Here is a 22,682-nt window from a genome sequence, read left to right as displayed (position 1 = left end):
CCACTCTATTATCCTACCATCAGATATGGATCACAAAATTTATTGATGCCAATCTTGGACCATAGCCTTACAGAGCAGCATTAAAGGAGCACAATGGGTTTTCCATTTCTTTCAAGATTCCGCCATATTGATTTCTCTCCACAGACCTTGGAACTCTAATCCAGCAATCCACTCCCTGAAACTAAATGCCTCACTTGTTCTCATCCCTTCTAAATTGTTTGAAAGACCGGTGATCTCTCTACCTTGAGTTTCCATTTAGCTGAGAGGAGATCATTGATATGAAGCCCCTTCCAAGTTCTCGTAGCAGGTGGCGCACCCCTGGCTATGTTTTTTTTGATTAGAGATTTCCATGGTTTTCTTCCTTGAGTAGCCTTGGCTACCCATTTGACTACAAGTACAATATCTTGCCATTTGAGGTCCTACAATCGTAACCCACCAATCTCTTTCCTTTTGACACACCGATCCCATCCAACAAAATGTCTCTTTTTGTTACCTTTTCCATCCGACCAAAGGAAATCTCTGATAATTTTCTGAACATAGTTAATCTCAGAGTGACCGAATAACCAAGCAGAGGAGTAGTATATAGTATATGAAGATAGAATCTTTTGAGAGACTTGCAACTGTCTTGCCAAGGATAGGTACCTATTATTCCACTTGAAAAATTTCTTTGAATTTTATTCTTGACTCTTCTGGACATTAAGTTGAGGTTAGGGGATACTGAAAAGGGGATTCCCATGTATCTTACTTGGTGATTAGGACCACCCTATGATGCCCCAAACCTATCATACCAGCTTGGAGGACTTTATTCACAACCTAACATGATAGATTTGGCCATTGATACTTTATTGCCCAAAGCAGAGCAAAAGGTATCTATCATGGTAACAAGATTTGCAATGTTCTTTTCTGACTACATAATTAACAATGCAATATCCTCTGCTAAAGCTGGATGTTTGATAAGTCTTCTTGGTTGGGAAGAGTAAACCCTTTGACCTTTGGTGATATAGATTGGTCCCTCAATATATAGTATAAGTAGTTTGTAGTAATAACAAAAAGAGATGGGGAAAGGGAGGCAACCTTGTCTAATAGACTTGGAAAGGGCAAAGGAACTAGATCTAGCACCATTAATCTCCATCGATGCAGATGCACCAACTATGAGGAATATGGCCATTTTGTTGAAGAATTTAGAAAACCTTTGACCTTCCAACATCATCATGATTTACTTCCATTCTATCCTATCATAGGCTTTCTCATAGTCAATGAAGAACATAGAGGCATTTTGACCCGCACACCTGGTCCAATCGATGACCTCCCATCAAGTAATCAAGTTTTCTAATATTTATCTCCATTTGAAAAACCCAAATTGTGTGGAGCTGATCACCTTGGGAAGTATATCTTCCAGTCTTAGGGCTAGAGCTTTGGCCAAAATCTTATATGAGACATTGAGACAACTAGTGATGAGCGCAAAATCAGAATCACAACATTACTTGAAACTTCAATTTTCTTTACCCTAACCTCTTCAACCATTGAAGGAAATTTTCTCTAGCAATATTTCCCTTACTATGAGAAGAAAAAGTTCTTATGTTCATTCATTGCTTGACTCAACCTTTATATCTCTTACCAAAGACCCTGATCAAAGACGTAAGTAACAGTGGCCAAAATCTTATATGAGACATTGAGAAGGGTTATAGTTCTGCAAATTTTTATCTATGTTTTATCATCATCTTTAGGAATGAGTTTTACAAGTCTTGAGTTGATAAGGGAACCATGTGAATCTGCATCAATTGCTTCTTCATACAACATCAAGTCTTGCCATATCCGTCAACATTGGCTTTATAAAATTCAATTGGAAGTCCATCCAGCCTCGGGGCCTTATCATTATTCATCTTCATTATTATATTAATGATTTCCTCTTTTGATATGGGCTGGTCTAGCATATGTTTGCTTCATCAACCTTTTATGGGATGAGGTTTTTAATTATGTTTCTGTAACTTCCATAGAATCATCTACATCCTCTGAAGAGAACAACATGGAATAGAAACTTGCAAATGCATTAAGGATACCCCTTTGATCACTTATGTCCTTGCCATCCTCCAAAATATGTTCAGTTTTATCTCTAGCCTCCTTGCTTTTCAACAGCTAGAAAAAGTATTTTGAGCCTCCATCTCCATGTTCCAGCCTGTTAATCCTCGCCCTTGTTTTTGCTCCCTAGATTATAGTTAGAAGTATCATTTGGATAGCTTCTTCAATATCAACAAGAGACCTGCGAAGGGTACATACCTTTCTCCTAGAGACTTTGGCTCTCTTTTCCCCTACAACTTGGAATAATTTCTCTAACTATCAACCATAGTCTCCCATCTTCTGATAGTACCACAATATCTAACAATGTTATGATTGTACCATTTAATCACCATTATAGTAGTTCTATTATCCTCATCTTTAAGAAGAGAATTGTTTGGGGAAAATTCGTCGGATTTTGACCCCAAGGTCTATATCTTCTTCCAACATAAAGATAGTGGCTACGAGAGGATGATGATCAATTAGAGTATAAGGCGAGTCTTGAACATATGCAACATCTTGATTCTTCTTGAAACTAAAAGTATCTTAACAGACATAGAACCTATCTAGTTTGTTATAGATCCTCCTTGCACCTTTGTGGAAATTAATGACTAGTTTAGGTGTACCAGAGGCCCAGATGTTGATTCCTACCTCCAGCCACAGGGTCAAAGAAATTGAATTTTCAAACCATTTTGGACCAGTAGAATTCTGCATCCCTCTTCTATTCAAATTTGAAACCTTACGATTTGTCTTCTTGTCTTTTTATCATGTTAAAATCCCCCACAAAGATCCATGGAATATCTCTCATATGACACATCCAATTTCATAGGGTGATTTTGTCATTGTTTTCGTTAGGAGCATAGATAGAGCACACTCCTACCTTTTTTTCATCCACATGAATAATAACACACACTAGAGCTATTAGTATTCTCACATTAGTATAGGGTAGCAAGGTGTCCGTTATGTCAACCCGAAGAACCTTGCCAAGGGGTTTGAGAGTATGGGGCATGAGATTCCACAAAAAAGGGGGAAGATGTAATATAACTGGGGGAATAAAGTGCCATGATTTCTGCATTAATGACATCTTGCAACTAGGGCATGACTTTGAAATTGGAAGACCCTATCCTCCAAAATAGTTTATCTATGACTTCATTTAGTGAATTAGTGGTAATAAAAAAGAGTAGGAAAAGACATTTTTTGGATCATTCTCAAGTAGGACAAGTGTAACCCTAATTTTTTACTCCAATTATTCTCTAACCAATCATTTAAATATGCTCTAGATGGAAGTTTGGTTACATCCTTTTCCGTAAGAAAGGCATCGGAATCCCCAAGTTTGGTAATTTCTCCTTCAATGACCTTGACCGTCTGAGCATTAAACCTAAGAATACAAACAAGGGTGACCAAATTCTTACCTTTATCTCGTTCTCAATCACCTCCTCCATCTTTGCTTAGTCGTGATTCTAACTTGGCTTTGGTGGCAAAGAGGGTTCGTTGTTGAGTGCTTGTTTGAACAACCTACTATTCTCAGCAAGTGGTGTTTGCTTCTTTTGGTGAATCACTAGTTCATTCGGCGGAATGGTACATAGTGTATTGTATGCCATGCTAAATAAAACCTACTTGCCCACATTAAATGCAGTTGTTGGGTCAAATTGAATGAAGAATGGCCCTCCGCTGATAGGAAGGCCTCCTTTGCGAATCCTCTGCTTTTCCGTATCGAGTTGCAGAGCCTAATTTAGAGTCTTCCAATTTGTACAATCTTCATTGCTTATTTCCTTGTTTTCATTTCTTATTTTGTATTATTATTTAGTGATATTTTTTAACTTGAGGTTGTTTTTTGTTAGCTTTTATGTATATTTTTCCATTTTGCAAATAACTTTATTGAGGTTTGTGTGTTTTTATTTTTTGCGTTTTTGTTGCTTGTGGTGGTGTTTATTATGTGGGTTTGTTTTCATATTTTTTGGGGACTTCTGTTTGGGTTTCTTTTATTCTTTATAATTACTTTAATGTTTTTATATATATATTTTTGTGGCCGTGCTGCGTGTTGTTTTGTGTTAGTGTGGGCATGTGCTTTGTTTTTGGTTTTATCCTTTTTTATATTTTGTTAGTTGTCTTTTCATGTTATTTTTCGGTCTTCTTTGTACAACCCTTTTCCTTGTGTTGATTCTGTCTCTCCTTCCTTTTCCTTTTGTATTTTCTTTAGGATAAAGGATTAAAGGATTGCTGACGTAGTTTAGATCACACCACATCAAGAGAAGTAGAAACTAGTCTGCACTGTGCATGTCTAGGCATTTGGATGAGAGGAAAAGCATTGATTGGCATAGGCATAACTTCCCAACCACGGACCTCGTGTAATCTCCACTCATTCTCAAAAATTTTAATTTGCCAATTCTATTATCTCGCGATGTGCTCACTTGCGGCTCGACCTCGACGAGCACTACTTCCACACGATCTATCTCTGCAACTCCACGACGACAATGGATGTCGTCTCTCTTTCTAGGTCTAGCTTGAGAATACATTCACATGTGGTCTCCTCGTGGCTCTCCCACATCTCCATTGCATTTGGCTCCATCGTGTGTTCTGCTTTTGCTTTTGTTTTGCTCTGGTTGTTCACAGGGATTTCCTCCTACCATTGTTTTGTGTGGGTCTTGGACTGAGAAGGCCGTTGTTACTTGCGAAGTTGAGTTCTGCTCAGGTTGGATCTACTCCAACGGTGATTCCCAACTTCCTCTGTGTTCCCCACAATGCAAATCGATCACAGACTCAGTTTATCTCGGCAACCTGACAACTTACTCATCTTCATTGTTGTTTTTGTTAATGTGAGATGCTACAAAAACAAAAACTCTTCTATTTGTCGCTGAGCTCTGCCTTCTTCATCTCCATTGCCAAAGGTTGTGCTTTTGTCTGCGGCTCGCTTCTTGTATTTTCTCTACGTTCTCTACCTTTTACGCTCATGCTCCTGCTCCTTGCTATTGTTCGGGCTCATTGTTGATAGTGCAAGGAACGACAGAAACATAAATAGGTTTTGATTTGATTTGATTTGTCTGTAACGAGCTGTAATTTCTTTATGCGGAGACAACTGCTGCTCACTTTTGGTGCTTTAATCTGCTGTTTGAAAATGACTATGGGGGACACATGTTTGCCACAAACCCAACCTCTAACCTACCAGAGGCTTTATGACCGCTTTAATAAGCCTGAAACAACAATACACTGCTTAGAGAACATGTCATATCATTGACGGAGGCAATTACAGAACTCAAGCAAGCCACAGGATTGAACACCTCTCATATTAAAGGCTTTTTTGATACCTTCATCTCCAAAACTGCAGGCTTAAAATCCAACTAGGAATCCATCATTGAGCAACTAGATGGGCTGGAAAAAATCAAAGATCAACAAATGGAAATGGCCACAATACATATTTCTCTGATTTTTGAAACTGAACAAAGGATGAAATTGTGGGCCTCTCTTTGCAGTAACACAGCTACACCTGCACCTATATCGAGTTTAGATAAGATTGTTCAGGGGAAGATAGATGATGAGCGTGTGAGACGGGCTTGTGAGCTCAATTTGCGTGTCTATGGTTTCTCTCCCACTTGTGAACCCCTTTGCTAGACGCTCTTTCCTCATTGATCAGCTTTCGTAACTCCGAAATCACATTGGACAAATGCTGGTTTGGACCAGGAGATATCCTCTTCATCCAATTTTTTATATTTTTTGATAGGCTTTGTGCTCTTAGAGTGAAGAGAAAGTTGTTCTCTCTTCCCTCTAAGATTTTTCTTGATGAAGATCTCACGAAGGCAAAGGTAACATAGTTGAAATACGCTTGGGGGATTGTTGGGGAGGCTAGAGGGCTGGAAAATGGGCTGTTATCAAGAACCTTAGAGCAGTTGTTCGTGACTCCACTCCCAGTGGATGGGAAGCGGGACAGGCCTCTAAGACCGCGTGATGGTTTCGCCAGCAGTCGGACAAGAGCAAGCCCTCCACTTACTCTCTTCTTGTCAATTGCTAGAATGGTTGTGGCGCTTTATGGTCATTACCTGGTCTCTTTCATGATGCGGTGGGGTACGCTGATATTTTTGGCCGTCACTGATACCCATGAGAGTCCCATGTGCCCTCTTCTAGGATATGCTAGGTATCAATGGCTATTAGTTTGTAGAGAGGAGGTTCGTACTTTTTGTGGGGTCCGTGGATCCGGGGATGTTGCCTGTTTGACTAGGGATGATATTTTCAGTTCTACCTCATTGGTCCACTCTGACGGCTTTGCCATATTCATGTGGGAGCGTATTGGTCGTAGGATTCACTTTCAGAGGGACATCTTTATTGTTGTGTGCTATTTTCCATCGACCTCTTCTCCATATGCCATTCATGGGCCGAGGATGGGGACCCATTTAGTGACCTTCAGGAGTTTGTCTCATAGTTTGCTGCTTTAGGTGACATCATCATTCTCGAGGACTTCAATGCACAAACTAGGAATCTCCAGACTCTTATACATGACCGTGATTCTGATTCAATCCTCGCTTTAGAGAAAGATCCGACTAGTCTGGGACTTCAGCGTACCTTAGATGATGTTGTTGGGCTGCTCTCTTGTTATGGTCGCCACCTCCTCCAATGGTTTGACATTGAAAGCAAATCTTTCCATCACTCTGTTCGCTCTTCTTTGAGACTCATTCTCCTGCTTTCATCCACCTGTGTTATTCTTACCTTCGTGTTCTTTGCTGCAAGAAACACTCATTTGTCTCATCTCAGTGCAGATCCCTTCACTCGATGCTTATTAACAATCCCCAAATCTTTTGGCACACCTTATTCCCTTGGTTTCCCCCCCTACCCATCACCCTTGACTTTCACTTTGACCTCTCACACCATTATACTTTATGACATTCCTAGCCAACCATCTCTCCATCCCATTCTGCCTCCCTACTGCCATCTGTTCACCCCCTCCAGCGTTTACTAGTCCATTAGATCCATGAGATGCATCAGAGCGGCTGATGAGGAGGGTTTCTAGGCCAAACTTTTCAAGCTTGGTGCCTTGGTCCTTGGCTCCTACCTCCCTACACTCTTCAATAGAGTGGTCTGTACTGGTTTTCCTAATTCTTGGTCGAGGCATGTGATTTATCCTATTCATAAGTCCAAGCCTGTCTATGACTTGACAATATAGGACCATCATGATCGGACATACATTTGCCAAACTCTATGCCACAACTCTGAACACTATGCTATCCAATGAGCTTGACGAGACTGTGGTTGGTAGATTAAGGACTCCTGAGGGCCTTTTTGTTTCGATCCAGAGCACCATTGGGGTGAAGCAGGGCTGCCCCCTCTCGCCCACTTTGTTTGTTGTGTATATTGACGAGCTCAAGGACTTCCTCAATAACTCCCTGCACCCTGGTGATGGGTGCTATTTGCATTAGGTTTTGATCTCCATTTTCATTTTTGCAGATGATGTGGTCCTACTGGCCTCTTCCCCCGACAGTTTACAGAGACTCCTAGATGGTTTGGCTTCTTTTTGTGATCAGCGTCAGCTCGTGGTCAATCTTAGTAAGACTCAGCTTATGATCTTTAACTACTTAAAGATATCTCTTCTTCATTTCCTTTTTCAAGGAAATGCGTTAGAGATTACTTATTCTTACATGTACCTCAGGGTGAAGTTCTCCAGGGCCTGATTCAGTTTAAGACCAACGATCTAGTCCCGAGTCGGTAAGGGTATGGGCTCCCTTAACATGCTTGAGAGACAATGCTTCAGACATCATTTTCAAGACATTTTGTCCAAGCTGTCCCTCTTGGACTCCTTGGTTCGGCTGACCATTCTTTATGGCTCTGTGGTTTGTGACCTTCTCTTCTTTTTTCGGATTGGGCCTCAATCAAGAACGTTCAGACTTTGCTTCTACGACATATCATCAACTGCCACAGACTCACCCCAGCATTATCTTAGCTGAGTTCAGTACTCATCCCTTCAAACTTGTGACCATATTTGATTTGTTTTGGTTCCTCCATCGCCTTCATGGTTTTGCGGATTTGACTGCTGGTCGACCAGATATTCTTTCTTGGCTTGCTATTCCTTTGTTACGATTATGAGCTCCGATACTAACACTAGATCTTGCTATTGGTATGCCTAGGCCACCTCTCTATTGAGTTCGATTGGGATTGAGATTGATCGCCTTCCTCCATATCAATTCTTATTGGATGCTCTGACTCACCTTCTTTCCTCATGCTAGGAGTTGAATGCGCATGTCAGATTGGATATCTACAAACAATACATTACCACTACCTGGCATAATCCTCCCAGAGGATTACGTCCAAGGATGGCCTTTTGTGTTGAGCATTTTCTTGAGACTCGTGATGGGATTATTGTTTGCACTACCTATTTATCTCGATGTTGGAGTCATGCCCTATGTTTCTCTCTGGGCTTCATTAGAGTTTTCTTCCACCGTCTTTGGGTCCAGACTGACCACCGTATGGATAGAGCTGACTGGATGTGTCTCCTTGTGTACTTTTGTAGAGGTTGGGACTGAGACTCACTTTATTTTCCGTTGTTCTATCTACTATGAGATTAGAGGGAGATTCCATTGCCTATTCAGAATTTGTTTCTCTCTTTTAGCGTTCTTCAACTACATTGACCAGTGGTACCTTGCACTTTACCTCTAGGAGGTCACCTAGCTCTATGATCATACCTTGCAGTCACTGCTACCTCAGTGTCATACCTCCAATCAAGCTCATCACCATCTTTTTCTCCCCCCTATCTCCATCACGGGGCACGAAAATGCCATTTAGTATCACTCACTCCAGATCAGTGAGACATTGCACCAATCTTTCCAGGTAGCGACACTCTTCCAACGGTTCTCAGAGACAATCTAGGACTCTTGATCATCTGCAATTATACCCTTCTGTGATCGATTTATTTTTGCCAAGGACCCCTAGTTCTTGCCTTGGCTTTTCTGCTCTTGCTTTTTGTTTTGTTTCTTCTCGAACACCGTTTGGTGCTCCTACTTTTGTCGGCTTTCTTATTCGTATTCTCAGTCCCATAGACCCGTTGTGGTCTTTTGTTGGACATTAATATTATTATATTATCTTATCTTATCTTAATTTATCTTAGGTCTGCTTCCTATCATTTTTATTCTCCTGCTCTCTCTTGCATCCTATTGATGAATCACGGAGTGTGATTCAAAATGTTGATGTTAAGAATTCTTACACAATTGAACTCCAAAAGGGGTACATTATTCTTATGGATTGTGGAAATCTGATAGTTTTAATGTTTTGCATTCCTTCAATTCATTTACAAAAGTGTATTCTTGATCTACTCTCCAAGGTCTTACATGGCCTGCAAATTTTATGTCCTACAAGTTTCATCCATGCTTCTTGGGTGTTCACTTATGGTGCTTATCTATTCAACATCTGGGGTTTGTATTTCAGTGCATGTACAACTCATGGTGCGAATGTGTACATGCAATCATGTTCATTATGTATTGTGAAGTAAGAATGCTTGATTGTGAAGACTCGATGATGAATTCAAAAATCAGAAAGGAATTAAAAATAGATTGCAAATCCATCTTAGATGTGCATTGATCATTTGCCCTTATTCGAAGAGTAGTGGTTCCCATTACAATATTTTGCAGTTTCAAAGACCGAGTCCAAAACTGTTAGAGTGCATATCACTCAACCTGTTAGAGATAAGGCCCCATTTTGAGAAACAAGAGTAGTTAATGATTGCCTTCATGAGTGTGAGTAATATTTGTGCCAATAATCTGATTTGTCTTTTCTGAATCCAGGCATTGGGTCCAAATGTTACCTTGATGAGTGTGAGTAATATTTGTGCCAGTGATCTGATTTGTCTTTTCTGGATCCAGGTGTTGGGTCCAAATGTATTGAATGTTGGATTGTGGATGGATTGAGCCGAGGAGATTTATAAATCTCATATAAGTCGACAGTGAACATTGGGTACATTCCCAAGTATGTAGTAAGGTTTAGGATTAAAGTGCTCTTAATGTGTGTATGGTACTATGGAGCATATGGATTGATCTCTGAAGGATGACCTCAGTGATTCTATTTTTAAAGATGCAAATAGGCTCCATCACTAATTTGAAAAGCTTGATGTGTATGATGCACATTGTGACTATTTGTGTAATTTTATTGTTGATGATATGCTGCAGGATAAAATTGAGAGTAGCAACCTTCAAGATTCTAATTTTTATGCTTTTTCTTTTTTTGTAGTTGCAAATTTTATAGCATGGCATAAATATTGCTTCTTCGTAGAGCATTTCTTTGGTCTTGATAAATAGTTTTTCTTCATCATCTTGTATTTATTTTGGAATATGAAGTATTATAGTCTATTAGTAATGAATTTCCGCTTTGCGAATTAAAAAAATCATCTCTTGATCAACTCAATTGGAGAATCTAAAGTTAATTAGATATATAGTGGATATTTGTTTAGAAAATCAAAATATCACTGGGTGACACTTGAGCATGGAGGTAATGTAGAAATCAATGATTTTTTTGTTTTTTTTTTGAGAAAATGAATGTAGTTAACAATGGTAACATTAATATATAATATGAATAGGAAAATCTTTGCCATTGGAGATCTTGTTTCGGTAACTTGAATTGGGAAATGAGTTTTTGTTTGTGATTAGAAACTATGGTAATTTTAAGGGATGGTGGGTTTTTAAAATTAGATTTTATAGGATACAACATTCTCCCTACTTTCCTTGCAGTTTTTTTGGATGTTATCTTTGAGTAGAAAATTGAATCAATACATGGAAGCATTTGTTTGTGGTTTTAGTTGATAATTATAATCTTGATTGATGTGGTTTAATGCCGTGCAGGTTAGTTGTCCTGTCCATCTTCTTGGTAGCAGCATCTATATTATCTTGGTCTTTTGTTCCTGGCTTTTTGAGGTTGATGGTACGGCTGTCTTCTCAGGTAATTTATTGATTATAAAAACTTCAAGCATTTGATAAAATATGGCGCTCTAATATATCATATGTTCTATAACAATTATTCCTAAATTACAGGCTTCTTTTTAGATGTCTTCAATGGTTGGCTTTTTTTGTTTCCCTTGTCTAATGTATTTTATACGAAGTATGTCTGTATGAAGTACTCTAAATTATGGTGGCAAATAAGTAAACTCAACATGAGATATTTGAAGTTCGTGTCCCATGGAGTGTAAGGAGTTTTTTCTCTGGTAGAGAGGTTCTTCTTCCAGTTTTAATTCATTACTATGTCAGAATAAGTGTAGCTGTGATACATTTTGTTCTTAATGATATAAGGAGGAGATTGAGAATGTATTCCCATAGTACTGATGTTGTCTTAATGGTGGAATATTCTGCAGACGAATGAACTTTACCAGTTGGCTTCAGTTGCATTCTGCTTGCTGGTGGCTTGGGTTAGTGCATCTCAATCAAATTTTGCTTCTAATTCCTGTAAATTTAGTATTTTTTTTTTTGTTGGGGTTTCATAAAAGTTTTAAAATAAACTTGCACTGTTGTTAGCCAGCCTAATTATTGAATTAAAATCTAGTTTACATTAAGAACCGTTGATTGCATCAGGACTGAAATACTTCTGTTTCTAGGTATCATGGAAACTACATTTCTTATTGAAAGTACATAATATTGACGTTCAATTAGTCTGTATTAGATATTAGTGACCATCAAAGTTCCATTTAATTACATCTGAATTTGGAATTAAAATGCAAATTCAATGCCCTACTATTTAAAAATCAGGGACGAATAAGGACAGATTAGATTTTCTCTTGGAACAAATCGTTACATGATCTGGGTGATCACTTCCTGAAAGTTTTTAACTTTTAATTGATGTATATTGTACACTTCTCTACAAGCTGGTGGACATTGTACGCAATGGTTTGACAGGATGCACCATGCAAACCAATAGGAGGGGCACCATGACTTAAATGCTTAGGCAATCAAGGTTGAACGAGTGATGCTTAAACTTAGGTTCCAACAATTAATGAATTAGATGGATTTATGGCCCCAGAGCATCCAAGGTTCATGTGAAATTGATTGTTTAGCTGGCATTTCTTTGCTTCATCTGTTGGAAACCACTGTAGGATGAACCTCTCTGTGTCTTTTCGGAAGTTTTAGAAAGGCAATGCATAAAATGGAGTCACTATGTCTTACACAGAGTAATTACTAATCTTAGTAGTATTTGGGTCACCTGGAATATGTAGCCTATAACCAATTCATTGCTTGTGGAAGATTCTCTGTTGTTTATATCATCCTTTTTAGAAGAAGCAGAATTCTTGAAACTCTTTCTTACAACTATTCAAAGCAGGGAAGCCATATTATGCAAAAAGTGATTATATCTGGTTATCGTGAATCATGAAGCCAGATGATTTTATCCTTGGAAAAATCCTGAATCATGCATTTTTTTGACCAATTGTTGACCTAAATTCTTGCATTTAGATTGCATTAAAATCACATGAAAATCTCTAAAATGGCAAAACATGTGAAAAAATACCCCATAGAAAAACTCACTCATTTACTGAATTACTTTGAAATAGGGTCAAATCCACAATGGAATCAAACTCAGTGTGGACCAGTTTGTTATTTTTATTAGAATAATCTTTATGTTTCTTTTTAATGCTCACCATTGTATCTCTGTAAATATTAGAATATTTCTAATATTTAGGTGTAGTCTAGAATATAATGTTTCTATTCTATTCGACTCTCCTCTTTGTATATATAGATCATTTGATCTTTGATTAATAAGTCAAGTATTCTGCCATTTACGTTTGTAACATGGTATCAGCGCCTCTTTGAAATTCGAGAAATTTTTCAAAACAAAAATTCATATTGAATTTTTTTCCAAATATTTTTGAAAAATCTGTGCTTTTTTCAAATTTTCTCTCCCTTAGATTAGTCAAAATTGCAATTCTTCTATCTGTTGTTTTCCTGGACGAAACTTTTTCAGTCCGCATTCTACAAAATCACGGATTGGTTCATGGGCGTCATTTTTCTGGTTCGTTTTGCCCTCATTTTTCTTCTGCAAAAGGCTGTGAGTTACTTGTTCTTTCTTGCACCTTGGCTGCGTTTTTTTTTGAGCATCCACCGTGATTTGGAGTCTCTTTCTAGCGCGGTTTATTTTGGTCTATTTGTGGGAGTAGTCGACCGTTTTTTCACTCATCTTTGGCTCGATTTCTCAGCCCTCTTGCCCGTGTTTTTTCCTCTCATTGTGGGCGCCGGTTTTTTTTGGATTTCCCTTGTTGTTTGTGGTCGTTTTTGGTGATTTTTGATCATTTTCTGCTTCTCCAATGGCCGCCTAGGGTTTTTGAAGCAATTGGCTAGGTTTTTGATCCCTCAAAATTAGTCGAAAATCTATTTTGAATACATATTCGTGGTGGGTTTTTCGAAATCTCAAATGGGTTGTCAGATTTTTCTGGGTGCCTCGATTTTTGTGCCTCAACTTTCGAGCCAGCGGATCTGCATTCCGACAGCATATTATTTCTGGGTTTTTTGAGCTCTCTTCTGGGTACTCTGATTTTTTTGGGTCTTTCATTTTCTCACCTTGAAGTTTGTGCCATTTGAGATATTCACATATTATGAGCATCTGTATCAGCAACATCAGAAATCAGACTCAATTAAAAAGCAAGCCAATGCTGCCCAGAGCAGAAAGAATCTATATACCATGCCTTTATGGCCAGCATACCTGCAGATCATGTGAAATCTTCTGCCTGGTACATAGATTCTGGTGCCTCTCGACATTTCACTCACAGGCGTGATTAGTTTGTTGAATTCACTCCCTATTCTGACTCAGTAATCTTTGGAGGCGGCAAAGAATACAATATTGTCGGCAAGGGCAATGTTCAGATTCAGTTCGAAGGAAGAAGACTCATGTTCCTCAATGTTTGTTATGTTCTTGGCATAAAACATAATCTTCTGTCTGTTAGTCAGATTATGAAGCACTCCCCTTAGTTGGATGTTGTTTTCAGTGGAAATAAGTGTTCCATTATTGATCGTGCTTCTCGCACTACACTTGCTATCAGTCTTGAGGATCATGAAATTTAGAGGCTTGTAGATTCGGGCAATTCCCTTGAACGTGCCTTCATCGCCAAATCATCCACTCTCAACAGCCTCTGGCATTAGCGATACGGTCACCTAAACATCTAATATCTAGCACAACTTGCTTGGGATAATTTAGGCAATGGCCTACCTGATATCCAGACCCAGAACCATCGCGTTTGCGGAGCTTGCCAAACAGGGAAGCAACATAGGACACCATTTAAGGATGGTGAATCATGGCGGGCATCTAAAGTACTCTAGCTGGTCCATGCTGATGTATGTGGTCCTATGAATACTCCTTCTATTACTGAGAACAGGTACTTCTTACTCTTTGTGGATGATTTCAGTCGCAAAATGTGGGTATATTTTCTTAGGCAAAAATCAAATGCTTTTCCTATATTTCAGCAGTTTAAAGTCCTAGTAGAAAAAGAGTTTGGTTCCCCCATCTGTACTCTTTGGATCGATAATGGGGGGGAATTCTGTTCTTTTGCCTTCTGTACTACTCATGGCATTAGACGTTAGTTCACCACACCTCGCACCCCTCAAGAAAACGGTGTTGTAGAGCGTCGAAACCGTACCATCACATAAATGGCTAGGGCTATGCTAGAACATAGAAATGTTCCCAAAAAATATTGGGCAAAAGCAGTATCCAAAGCTATCTACCTTCTTAACCGGTCACCCACCCCTGCAGTTAACCATAAGACTCTTGAGGAAGTCTGGTCTAGTCGCAAACCTAGGATCAATCATTTGAATTTTTTTGGCTCTCTAGCATATGTATGGATTCCTAATGCCAAACGCACTAAGTTGGATTCCAAAAGCTAGAAACTCATGTTTACAGGATACAGTCACACACATAAGGCTACAGACTGATTGATGTAAACATTGATCATTTAATCTTCAATTGTGATGTTGTGTTTGATGAGGAACTTGAACCATTTCAACTCTTTGCCTCCCCATCGCATTTCGAGATTCAGTCTTCAGCAATCTCTGACTTGGGTCCTATTTTTTATGAGTCATCTGATGCTACTGATACACCACCTCAGCCACCTCTAGATAATACAGCTCCTGCTCCTGCTCCTCATCCAGCTATTTCGATAGCATATGATATTGGCTCCTCTACTCTTCGACCAAAATGGTAGGCTCAAACAATTAGTGATCTTTGTCTTGATGAATTCATTGAGGGTAGAGCCTCCAGAAATAAGAGCATTCGGCACAACACAGTTAATGTTGCTCTTATGGCCAACATCCACAGTATCCCTGAGCCCCAAACATATGTAGAGGCCAAAGGAATTTCAGAATGGGAACAGGCAATGGATGCTAAGCTTCAGAGTCTTCAAAAAAATCACATCTGGGTTCTTTCAGATCTCCCTCCTGGGAAGAAACCCATTAGTTGTAAATGGGTCTATAAGGTCAAGTACCATGCAGATGGTACCTTGGACAAATACAAAGCCAGACTTGTTGCTCAAGGATTCACCCAGTGTGAAGGCGTTGACTATGAGGAGACCTTTGCCCCGACAGCCGAGATGAGCAATATTCGCCTTCTTGCCATTGCAGCTCAGTATGGTTGGAAAGTTCATCAGATGGATATGAAGAGTGCTTTTCTCAATGGTGAATTACAGGAAGGAGTCTACATGACGCAACCCCCAGGTTTCAATGTTGCCGGTTCAAAACCAAAAGTATGTAGACTCCAGAAGGCCCTCTATGGTCTTAATAGGCCCCTCAGGCTTGGTACATAAAGATTGATTTGTACTTGGTTGCTCAGGGATTTCAGCATAACCTGTCAGACAGTAATCTGTATATTAAATACTCTGGTATTGATATTCTTTTTCTTGTTGTCTATGTGGATGATTTGATCATTACTGGGAGTTCATAACATTTGATTTCATAAATCAAACAGGATCTATGCAGAACTTTTGATATGACAGATCTTGGATTGCTTCATTATTGTTTAGGTATTGAGGTTTGGCAGACTGAGACCAGTATTTTTTTGTCTCAGTCCAAGTATGCCAGAAATTTGCTTGACAGGTTTGGAATGCAGGATTGCAAACTTGCCTCCACTCCTATGGAGACTAGTCAGAAATTGTTCGCACAATTTGATTCTCCTGTAGATGAAACACTCTTCAAGCAACTAGTAGGTAGTCTTATCTACCTTACAACTACTAGACTTGATCTGAGTTTTGTAGTCAGCTACATCTCACAGTTCATGACGAACCCCAAGACTGATCATTGGATTGCAGCGAAACGTGTGTCGCGCTATGTACATGGTACGTCAAATTATGGTCTTCTTTACACAAGGAGTGCTACTCCTCAGCTCAGTGGATTCACTGATTCCGATTGGGCTGGCTCAGTTGATGATAGGAAATCTACTTCTGGCTATGTGTTCAGTATCGGATCTGCAGTAGTTACCTGGACCAGTAAGAAGCAATAGGCACGAGCACTCTTGTCTACAGAAGCAGAATATAGAGGAGCTGTCAAGGCAGCTTGTGAAGCAGTTTGGCTCCATCAAATGCTTGCAGATATGCATATTCCTCAAGCAAGTCCGACATTTGTTGTTTTCAGACAATCAGGGAGTACTCAAACTTGCCAAGAACCCAGTGTTTCATGAACGAACCAAGCACATAGAGCTTCATTGCCATTACATTCGACAGTTAGTAGAAGATGGATCTATTCAGTTACTCTATGTCCCTACCTCAGAGCAACCAACAAATATTTTCACAAAACCCCTTGGTCTTGACAAGTTTGTTAAATTTAGGGGATCTATTGGTGTAGTAAATAGATTGAGCATTAAGGGGGGGTATTAGAATAATCTTTATGTTTCTTTTTAATGCTCACTATTGTATCTTATTGTATCTCTGTAAATTTTAGAATGTTTCTAATATTTAGGTGTAGTCTAGAATAGAATGTTTCTATTCTGTTCGATTCTCCTCTTTGTATATATAGATCATTTGATCTCTGATTAATAAGTCAAGTATTGTGCCATTTATGTTTGTAACAATTTTGTCCCATAGTTTTCTTCCCAATCTTTGAAAGACCCCGAAATTGAGGAGTGGGAGGAACAAGGGTGATTGTCAACAGTCTTTGAGAGGGCCTCAATCATCTTAAACTGCGAGGGGCATGTGAGATAGCTTGAAAGCAGCTATGAATATACTCCAAATCACGGCTTCGATATGACCCAACCTTTCTACAGACCATAGCTCCCAAACTCGGACTCCGCAAGGTCGATTCAACTCGTGACTCGGCTATGATAGGCAACAACTCAGTTGTGACTTGACAAAATGGGAAAAATCCATTAAATTTAGATATTTTTACGATTTAAAACTTGTTTCATGCACCGTATATTTAATAAAACTTAAAGACACTATAAAATCATGAACTAGAAGCTAATTTGTCATTACATACATAAACTAGGATCATTTGTGATAAATCCATCATATATGTAAAATGTAAATTGTAGCTAAGTCTGTTAGGAATATGTTATTGAAAGAACAGGGATTTTGGATGAAATGAGTTAAAAACTGAAAACCTTTAGATAATCCTTGTTCTAGCTTCAGTTTGATCTTAGAAAGCCAAGATAGATTATGGGGGGTTAGAGTGTTGAAGATGTGCCGAATCTTGGAATTTGGCCGAGTCTGGTTTTTTTTAGAAAACCCCAAAATGTAGATTTTGCATCCTAATTCCTATGAAGCTGAAATCTATCTTGTACATCTTGACAGTAATTATACAACTTAAAGTATAAAACACTTATACTTAAATGTTATATTTGTATAAATCCCCCCGCTTCTTGGGCCAAGTGTTGAATTGTAGAGTATATTTGCAAGCGTATGCTCAAATCCGACCGAGTTATGCATGCTCAGATCCGATGAGTTAGGTGAGTTATGTTAACTCGTCGAGTTGGGCGAGTCATGCCCCAAAACGCACAACTTGGCAAGGTTGACCCAACTTGCCAACTTGCTAAACTTTCATGCCTTGCGGTGAGTTTGGGGAATTCACCGCAAACCCTATTTCATGGATTTTGATACGAACATGTGTTTAATTAATCTTATGCACTAAGTTTTAAATTTAAACTATTATGCACTATTATAGATGGCATTTTGATGGGGAGGAAATGAATCCCTATAGTTTTTATAATTAATATTATTAAGTAGCTTTAAAATTTAAATTATTATTGACAATTAGTATATATTCATAGTTACATATATGATCTTATACTTGGTATATTTAATTTTATAATTTACATTTGTATCTATCTAAAAAGTACTTGCAAGCTAGCCATTGCCTAAACCAGTGGCTTGCTAAGATCTACTTCAACTACATATACCTTTAGTCGAATTCTAGTCCATTAAAAGTTCTTACCAATTTCCTTTATGGATATAAAGCATTGCAATTGTGGGATATGACTTGATAAGCTTTCTCAAATATTGAACTACGCATACAAAACTCTTTGCCTCAATCACAATGAAAGCCTTGGATCACTTGAAGATGGCTTTCATTGTTTACTTCAACTAAACATATGGCTTTTGTTGAATTCTACTCCATAAAAACGACTTACTAATTTCCTTTAGGGATATAAGCATTGCAATTTTGGGATATGATTTGATAAGCTTTTTCAAATGTTGAACTACCCCTACAAAACTTTTTGCCTCAATCACAATGAAAGCCTTAGATCACTTCAAGATGGCTTTCATCTCTTACTAATATCCTAACAATATCTAGATTGTGATATTGCTATCAAGATTTAACTGTGTGATTTTGAGTCAAACTCATTGACCCATGTATCTAGATCACTGTTTGATAAAGTTTTATCTTGGTCACTTAATAGACTTGGCTTATATTTGACCTCAGACATAGACAACTAGTTGGTAACTACCCTCTTAACAAGTCAGACTCTGATAAATATTGATCTCAGTTACTTCATAGATAGCTTATATTTGATTCAGATTTAGACAACTATTTAGTGAGTCCCTTGTTCAAATACCTGATAAATGTTGATCTCAGTTACTTCATAGACCTAGGTAACAAGACAACTATTTGGTGACTGCCCTCTTAAAAAGTCAACTGAATATTTGTCTATGAAATCACCAATATGAATAGAAACTTGAAAATGTGTTTTCTACAATTTATGGGTTAAACTTTATTTTATCCCCTCTTTACGTCTTTATGCTAAGATACTGATGTGGCTTCCTACAGGCTGGAGGCCGAAGCAGATACAGATGGTTGTTGGAGGTGGATGGGTGCCACCCAGATGCCACTCATAGGCACCTAGATGCAAATAGATGTGTGTTTTAGGCATCTAGACGCATCCGAGTGCCTGTGAGTGCCATCTGGGTGGCACCCACAGGGCACCCGAGAGCATCCAAAGGCTTCCTTGCTTAGAAAAGAAAGAAATACATTTTCAAATATTTTTTAAATGTTTGGCGTGATTCTATCAATCTTAAATCATGAATAAAATGAGTGAAATAGTTAAACAAATGTAATGAAAGATAAGAGGCGATACGATAGATTTGAACAGCAATAAGACAAAGATGCCTCAGAGAAACTTTTTGTGGGTGAAAACTTCAACGAAATGTGACTATATGCTTAGTGCTTAAAAATGGGTCACAAAATTGATTACATGGATTACATAGCTCCTTTGGCTGTCTACAAAATTCCAATCATGTCTAGCTCCCCACAAAAACAAACCAATTAAAGTTGGATTCTTCCTTTTGAATTGCAATAGGTTTCTTTGCAAGGGTTTCTTCTGGGCTGCTAGCTGGTTGAGCTTATATGGAAATGCATTTTGCAAAGCTTTTCAAGTTCGACAGCATTTTAAATTGCCATTTTTGTGACAAATAGTGAGAGGAAACTGTCTCTTCAAATTATAGGGCAGGTTTTTTATTTATTTATTAATCTATTCCTAAAATCTGAAACAAGTAAACAGATTGCAGATTATGTACCTTGTACAAATAACTTTCTAGGGAGTTTGCAGCTAAACAAAATACTTGAAAGAAACAATGTAGATCATCTTTTGATCTTGAAGGTAAGAATACAAGATTGAAATTACTTATCTCATTTCTTTGCATATGCTGTTAAATTTATAATCGCTACAAATGTAATAGCACTGCCTTCTTGGTATGTATTTTTCAAAAGGCAGTGACCTTTTAAATTTATGATGATCATAAGCTATGAAGAGACATGTCCTTTCATGGGACATGTCTATCCGTAAATTTAATAATTAATATAATAACAAATATAGTCATAGTTATATATATATATATATATATATTCATAGGTTAGTCCGGTTGAAGCTACCAAACATTACCACTCTTAGTTAGGCAGGATAAACACAAGACATATATTACACTATTGGTAATATTAGGAATGACAAATTAAGGAAACCTTTGATCAGAAGGTTTCCTCTATGAGTATTGGCCTTTTAGTATATCAACACATGATATTCACCACATACTCCAAGTAACATTTTGATATCACATTCGATATCATGAGTATTGGTCTTCTAGAATGTCAATACATGACATTCACCAAGTACTCAAATAAGGTTTGATATCACATCTGATATCATGAGTATTGGTCTTCCAGAATATCAACATTTGATATTCACGAAGTGCTCAAAAAGTTTTGATATCACATCTTGATATCATGAGCATTGGTCTTTTAGAATATCAACACATGATATTCACCAAATACTCTTTGAGTAATGGCCTTCTAGAATGTTGAGATGCAAGATATTCACCAAGTACTGTGAGTAATGGCCTTCCAAAACTTCAATTCTCATGATATTCACCAAGTACTCTGTGTAATGGCCCCCAAGAACATCAATATGCATAACATTCACCATGTACTCAAAAAAATGTTTAAAAGGTATAATCAGGCATGTTCGCATAATGCTTACCATATAAACATCCACCATACAAAGTATAATCTATCATGATCTGCATGGACATCGTAAGATATCCATCATAATAGAAAATTAAGTTATTGTAAGATCATTACTTTTCAATAACTTTTGCAAATACAAGTGCAATAACTTCTGCAAATACAAGTGACATCATTTGGAAATTGTCACTTTCTCATGATGTACACAAGGGGTAAGCCCATTAAAATCACATAGTCATGAGGTATATTCATGAATCACAATCCTCTTAATAGCTACAATTTATTGATCACTAGAGAATCCATCTCAACACGGTTTACTCCCTTTAAATCAATATGACTGAGAAACTGAAGGTTGACTGAATCATATCCCCTATCTACTCCTTGTCTTTCAAGGTTTCTTCTAATGAAATGTCAAGCTCCCTCTGAATCTCGATCTCTCTCTTCCTACAATAACACTCTCAAAGGAAAAGATCAAGGCACATAGCTCTTATAGAATGTATAGAAATACAAATAAGAAAGAGATTATTATAATACTCAATAATATCATTAGGAATAATCAGATATTAGTAATAATCATAATAGTGTAATATTATTTCTTTACAATAACATTATTATTCTATTCAAGTTAACATTCTTATTTCATATGTGTCAAGTCATAAACTGTTTCCATATGTCCATTTAGTTCTTGTACTTGAACTTGGATGACTATAAGTCATATACTTCAATGAAAAACAATACCTATGGAATTGTAAAAATCCACTTGAAGTCCATTATATTTCCTGATAGTGCCATCTTTAGTAAAAGGCTCCTCTGCTATATCAATTTCATATATTTATTTACGTAGACTTATAAAGTACTATGATATATACACACACACACACACATAAATACATACATACAGACATATACATGTATCATCAAGATATATGTATATATCCTCTCCATTATTAATCAAATTAACTATAATTATATTAACTATAATAACCAAAATAGCCCAAAATAAAACATCCCACCTTAATGAGTGGGTCCCTATGCATTAACCTGCCTTGGGAATTTCTTCTCCTTGTTATTTAGCAAATCAATGTTCATGTACTTTGGGTTGGCGGCGTTTGAGCCCTTGGTCCTTACGTCATGTACAATTTTTCTCATAGGATTCCACCCTGCATAATTTATTCCCATGGTATGAGCATCTCCACATAAGAGGTTTATGACAGGATTGGTTTTCCATTGTGTCACTTAGTTTGAGGACATTGCATTTGATGGCATTCCAAAAGCAATCGCTAATGTCATTCTATATGCATTCCGTAGTGGGGTTTTTGTTTTATTCTCTGTTCCACGTCACCTCCATCCAAATATGTTTCCTTGTACTCTTCTCGTTATTTGTGCAATCCAAACAAGAACCTTTTGGCCCAGATGCGTTCAATTTTTCCTCCCTTGTCCATATCCTTGATTTTGCTTTTCCCTAGTCATTTTTTGTTTGCGTCTTAATGAACCCAAGCTTGCCTCGTATTCATCTACGCATGCATCTCTCTTGTATTCCCTATGAAATCTCTAGAAATTGAATCACATATTATAGTTGTTCCATGTAATCTGATATGAATCAAGCCACGATGTAACTCAATACACCCAACATAGAGAGTCATCCAAAGCCGCATTTGCAACATCAATCAACACAAGTATCCGACAGCTGATAATATGCAGACTAGCCTATTCTTCCCTAGACAAATTCTTAGGAACTAGATTGCAAAATGT

The 22,682-nt window shown here is 37.9% G+C and overlaps 1 protein-coding gene across 5 annotated transcripts in view; it reads left to right on the top strand.

The window, feature by feature from the left end:
* The window catches only part of LOC149540045 (K(+) efflux antiporter 5-like), a 210,253-nt gene that overhangs the window by 141,709 nt on the left and 45,862 nt on the right, over nucleotides 1–22,682 (top strand). For all 5 annotated transcript variants that reach the window (XM_089801239.1, XM_089801238.1, XM_089801236.1 and 2 more), the window contains 2 exons: nucleotides 10,866–10,962; nucleotides 11,372–11,425. In XM_089801239.1, the coding sequence (XP_089657365.1) occupies nucleotides 10,866–10,962; nucleotides 11,372–11,425 (151 nt within the window). The remainder of the gene's footprint in view (nucleotides 1–10,865; nucleotides 10,963–11,371; nucleotides 11,426–22,682) is intronic.

This window comes from Cupressus sempervirens, chromosome 9 (genome assembly GCF_028749045.1).
Source record: "Cupressus sempervirens isolate cs-2001-9-10 chromosome 9, ASM2874904v1, whole genome shotgun sequence".
In the NCBI taxonomy this organism is placed as follows: Eukaryota; Viridiplantae; Streptophyta; class Pinopsida; order Cupressales; family Cupressaceae; genus Cupressus; species Cupressus sempervirens.
The sequence above is the reverse complement of the archived record's forward strand: the minus strand, read 5'-3'. Positions and strand labels throughout refer to the sequence as shown.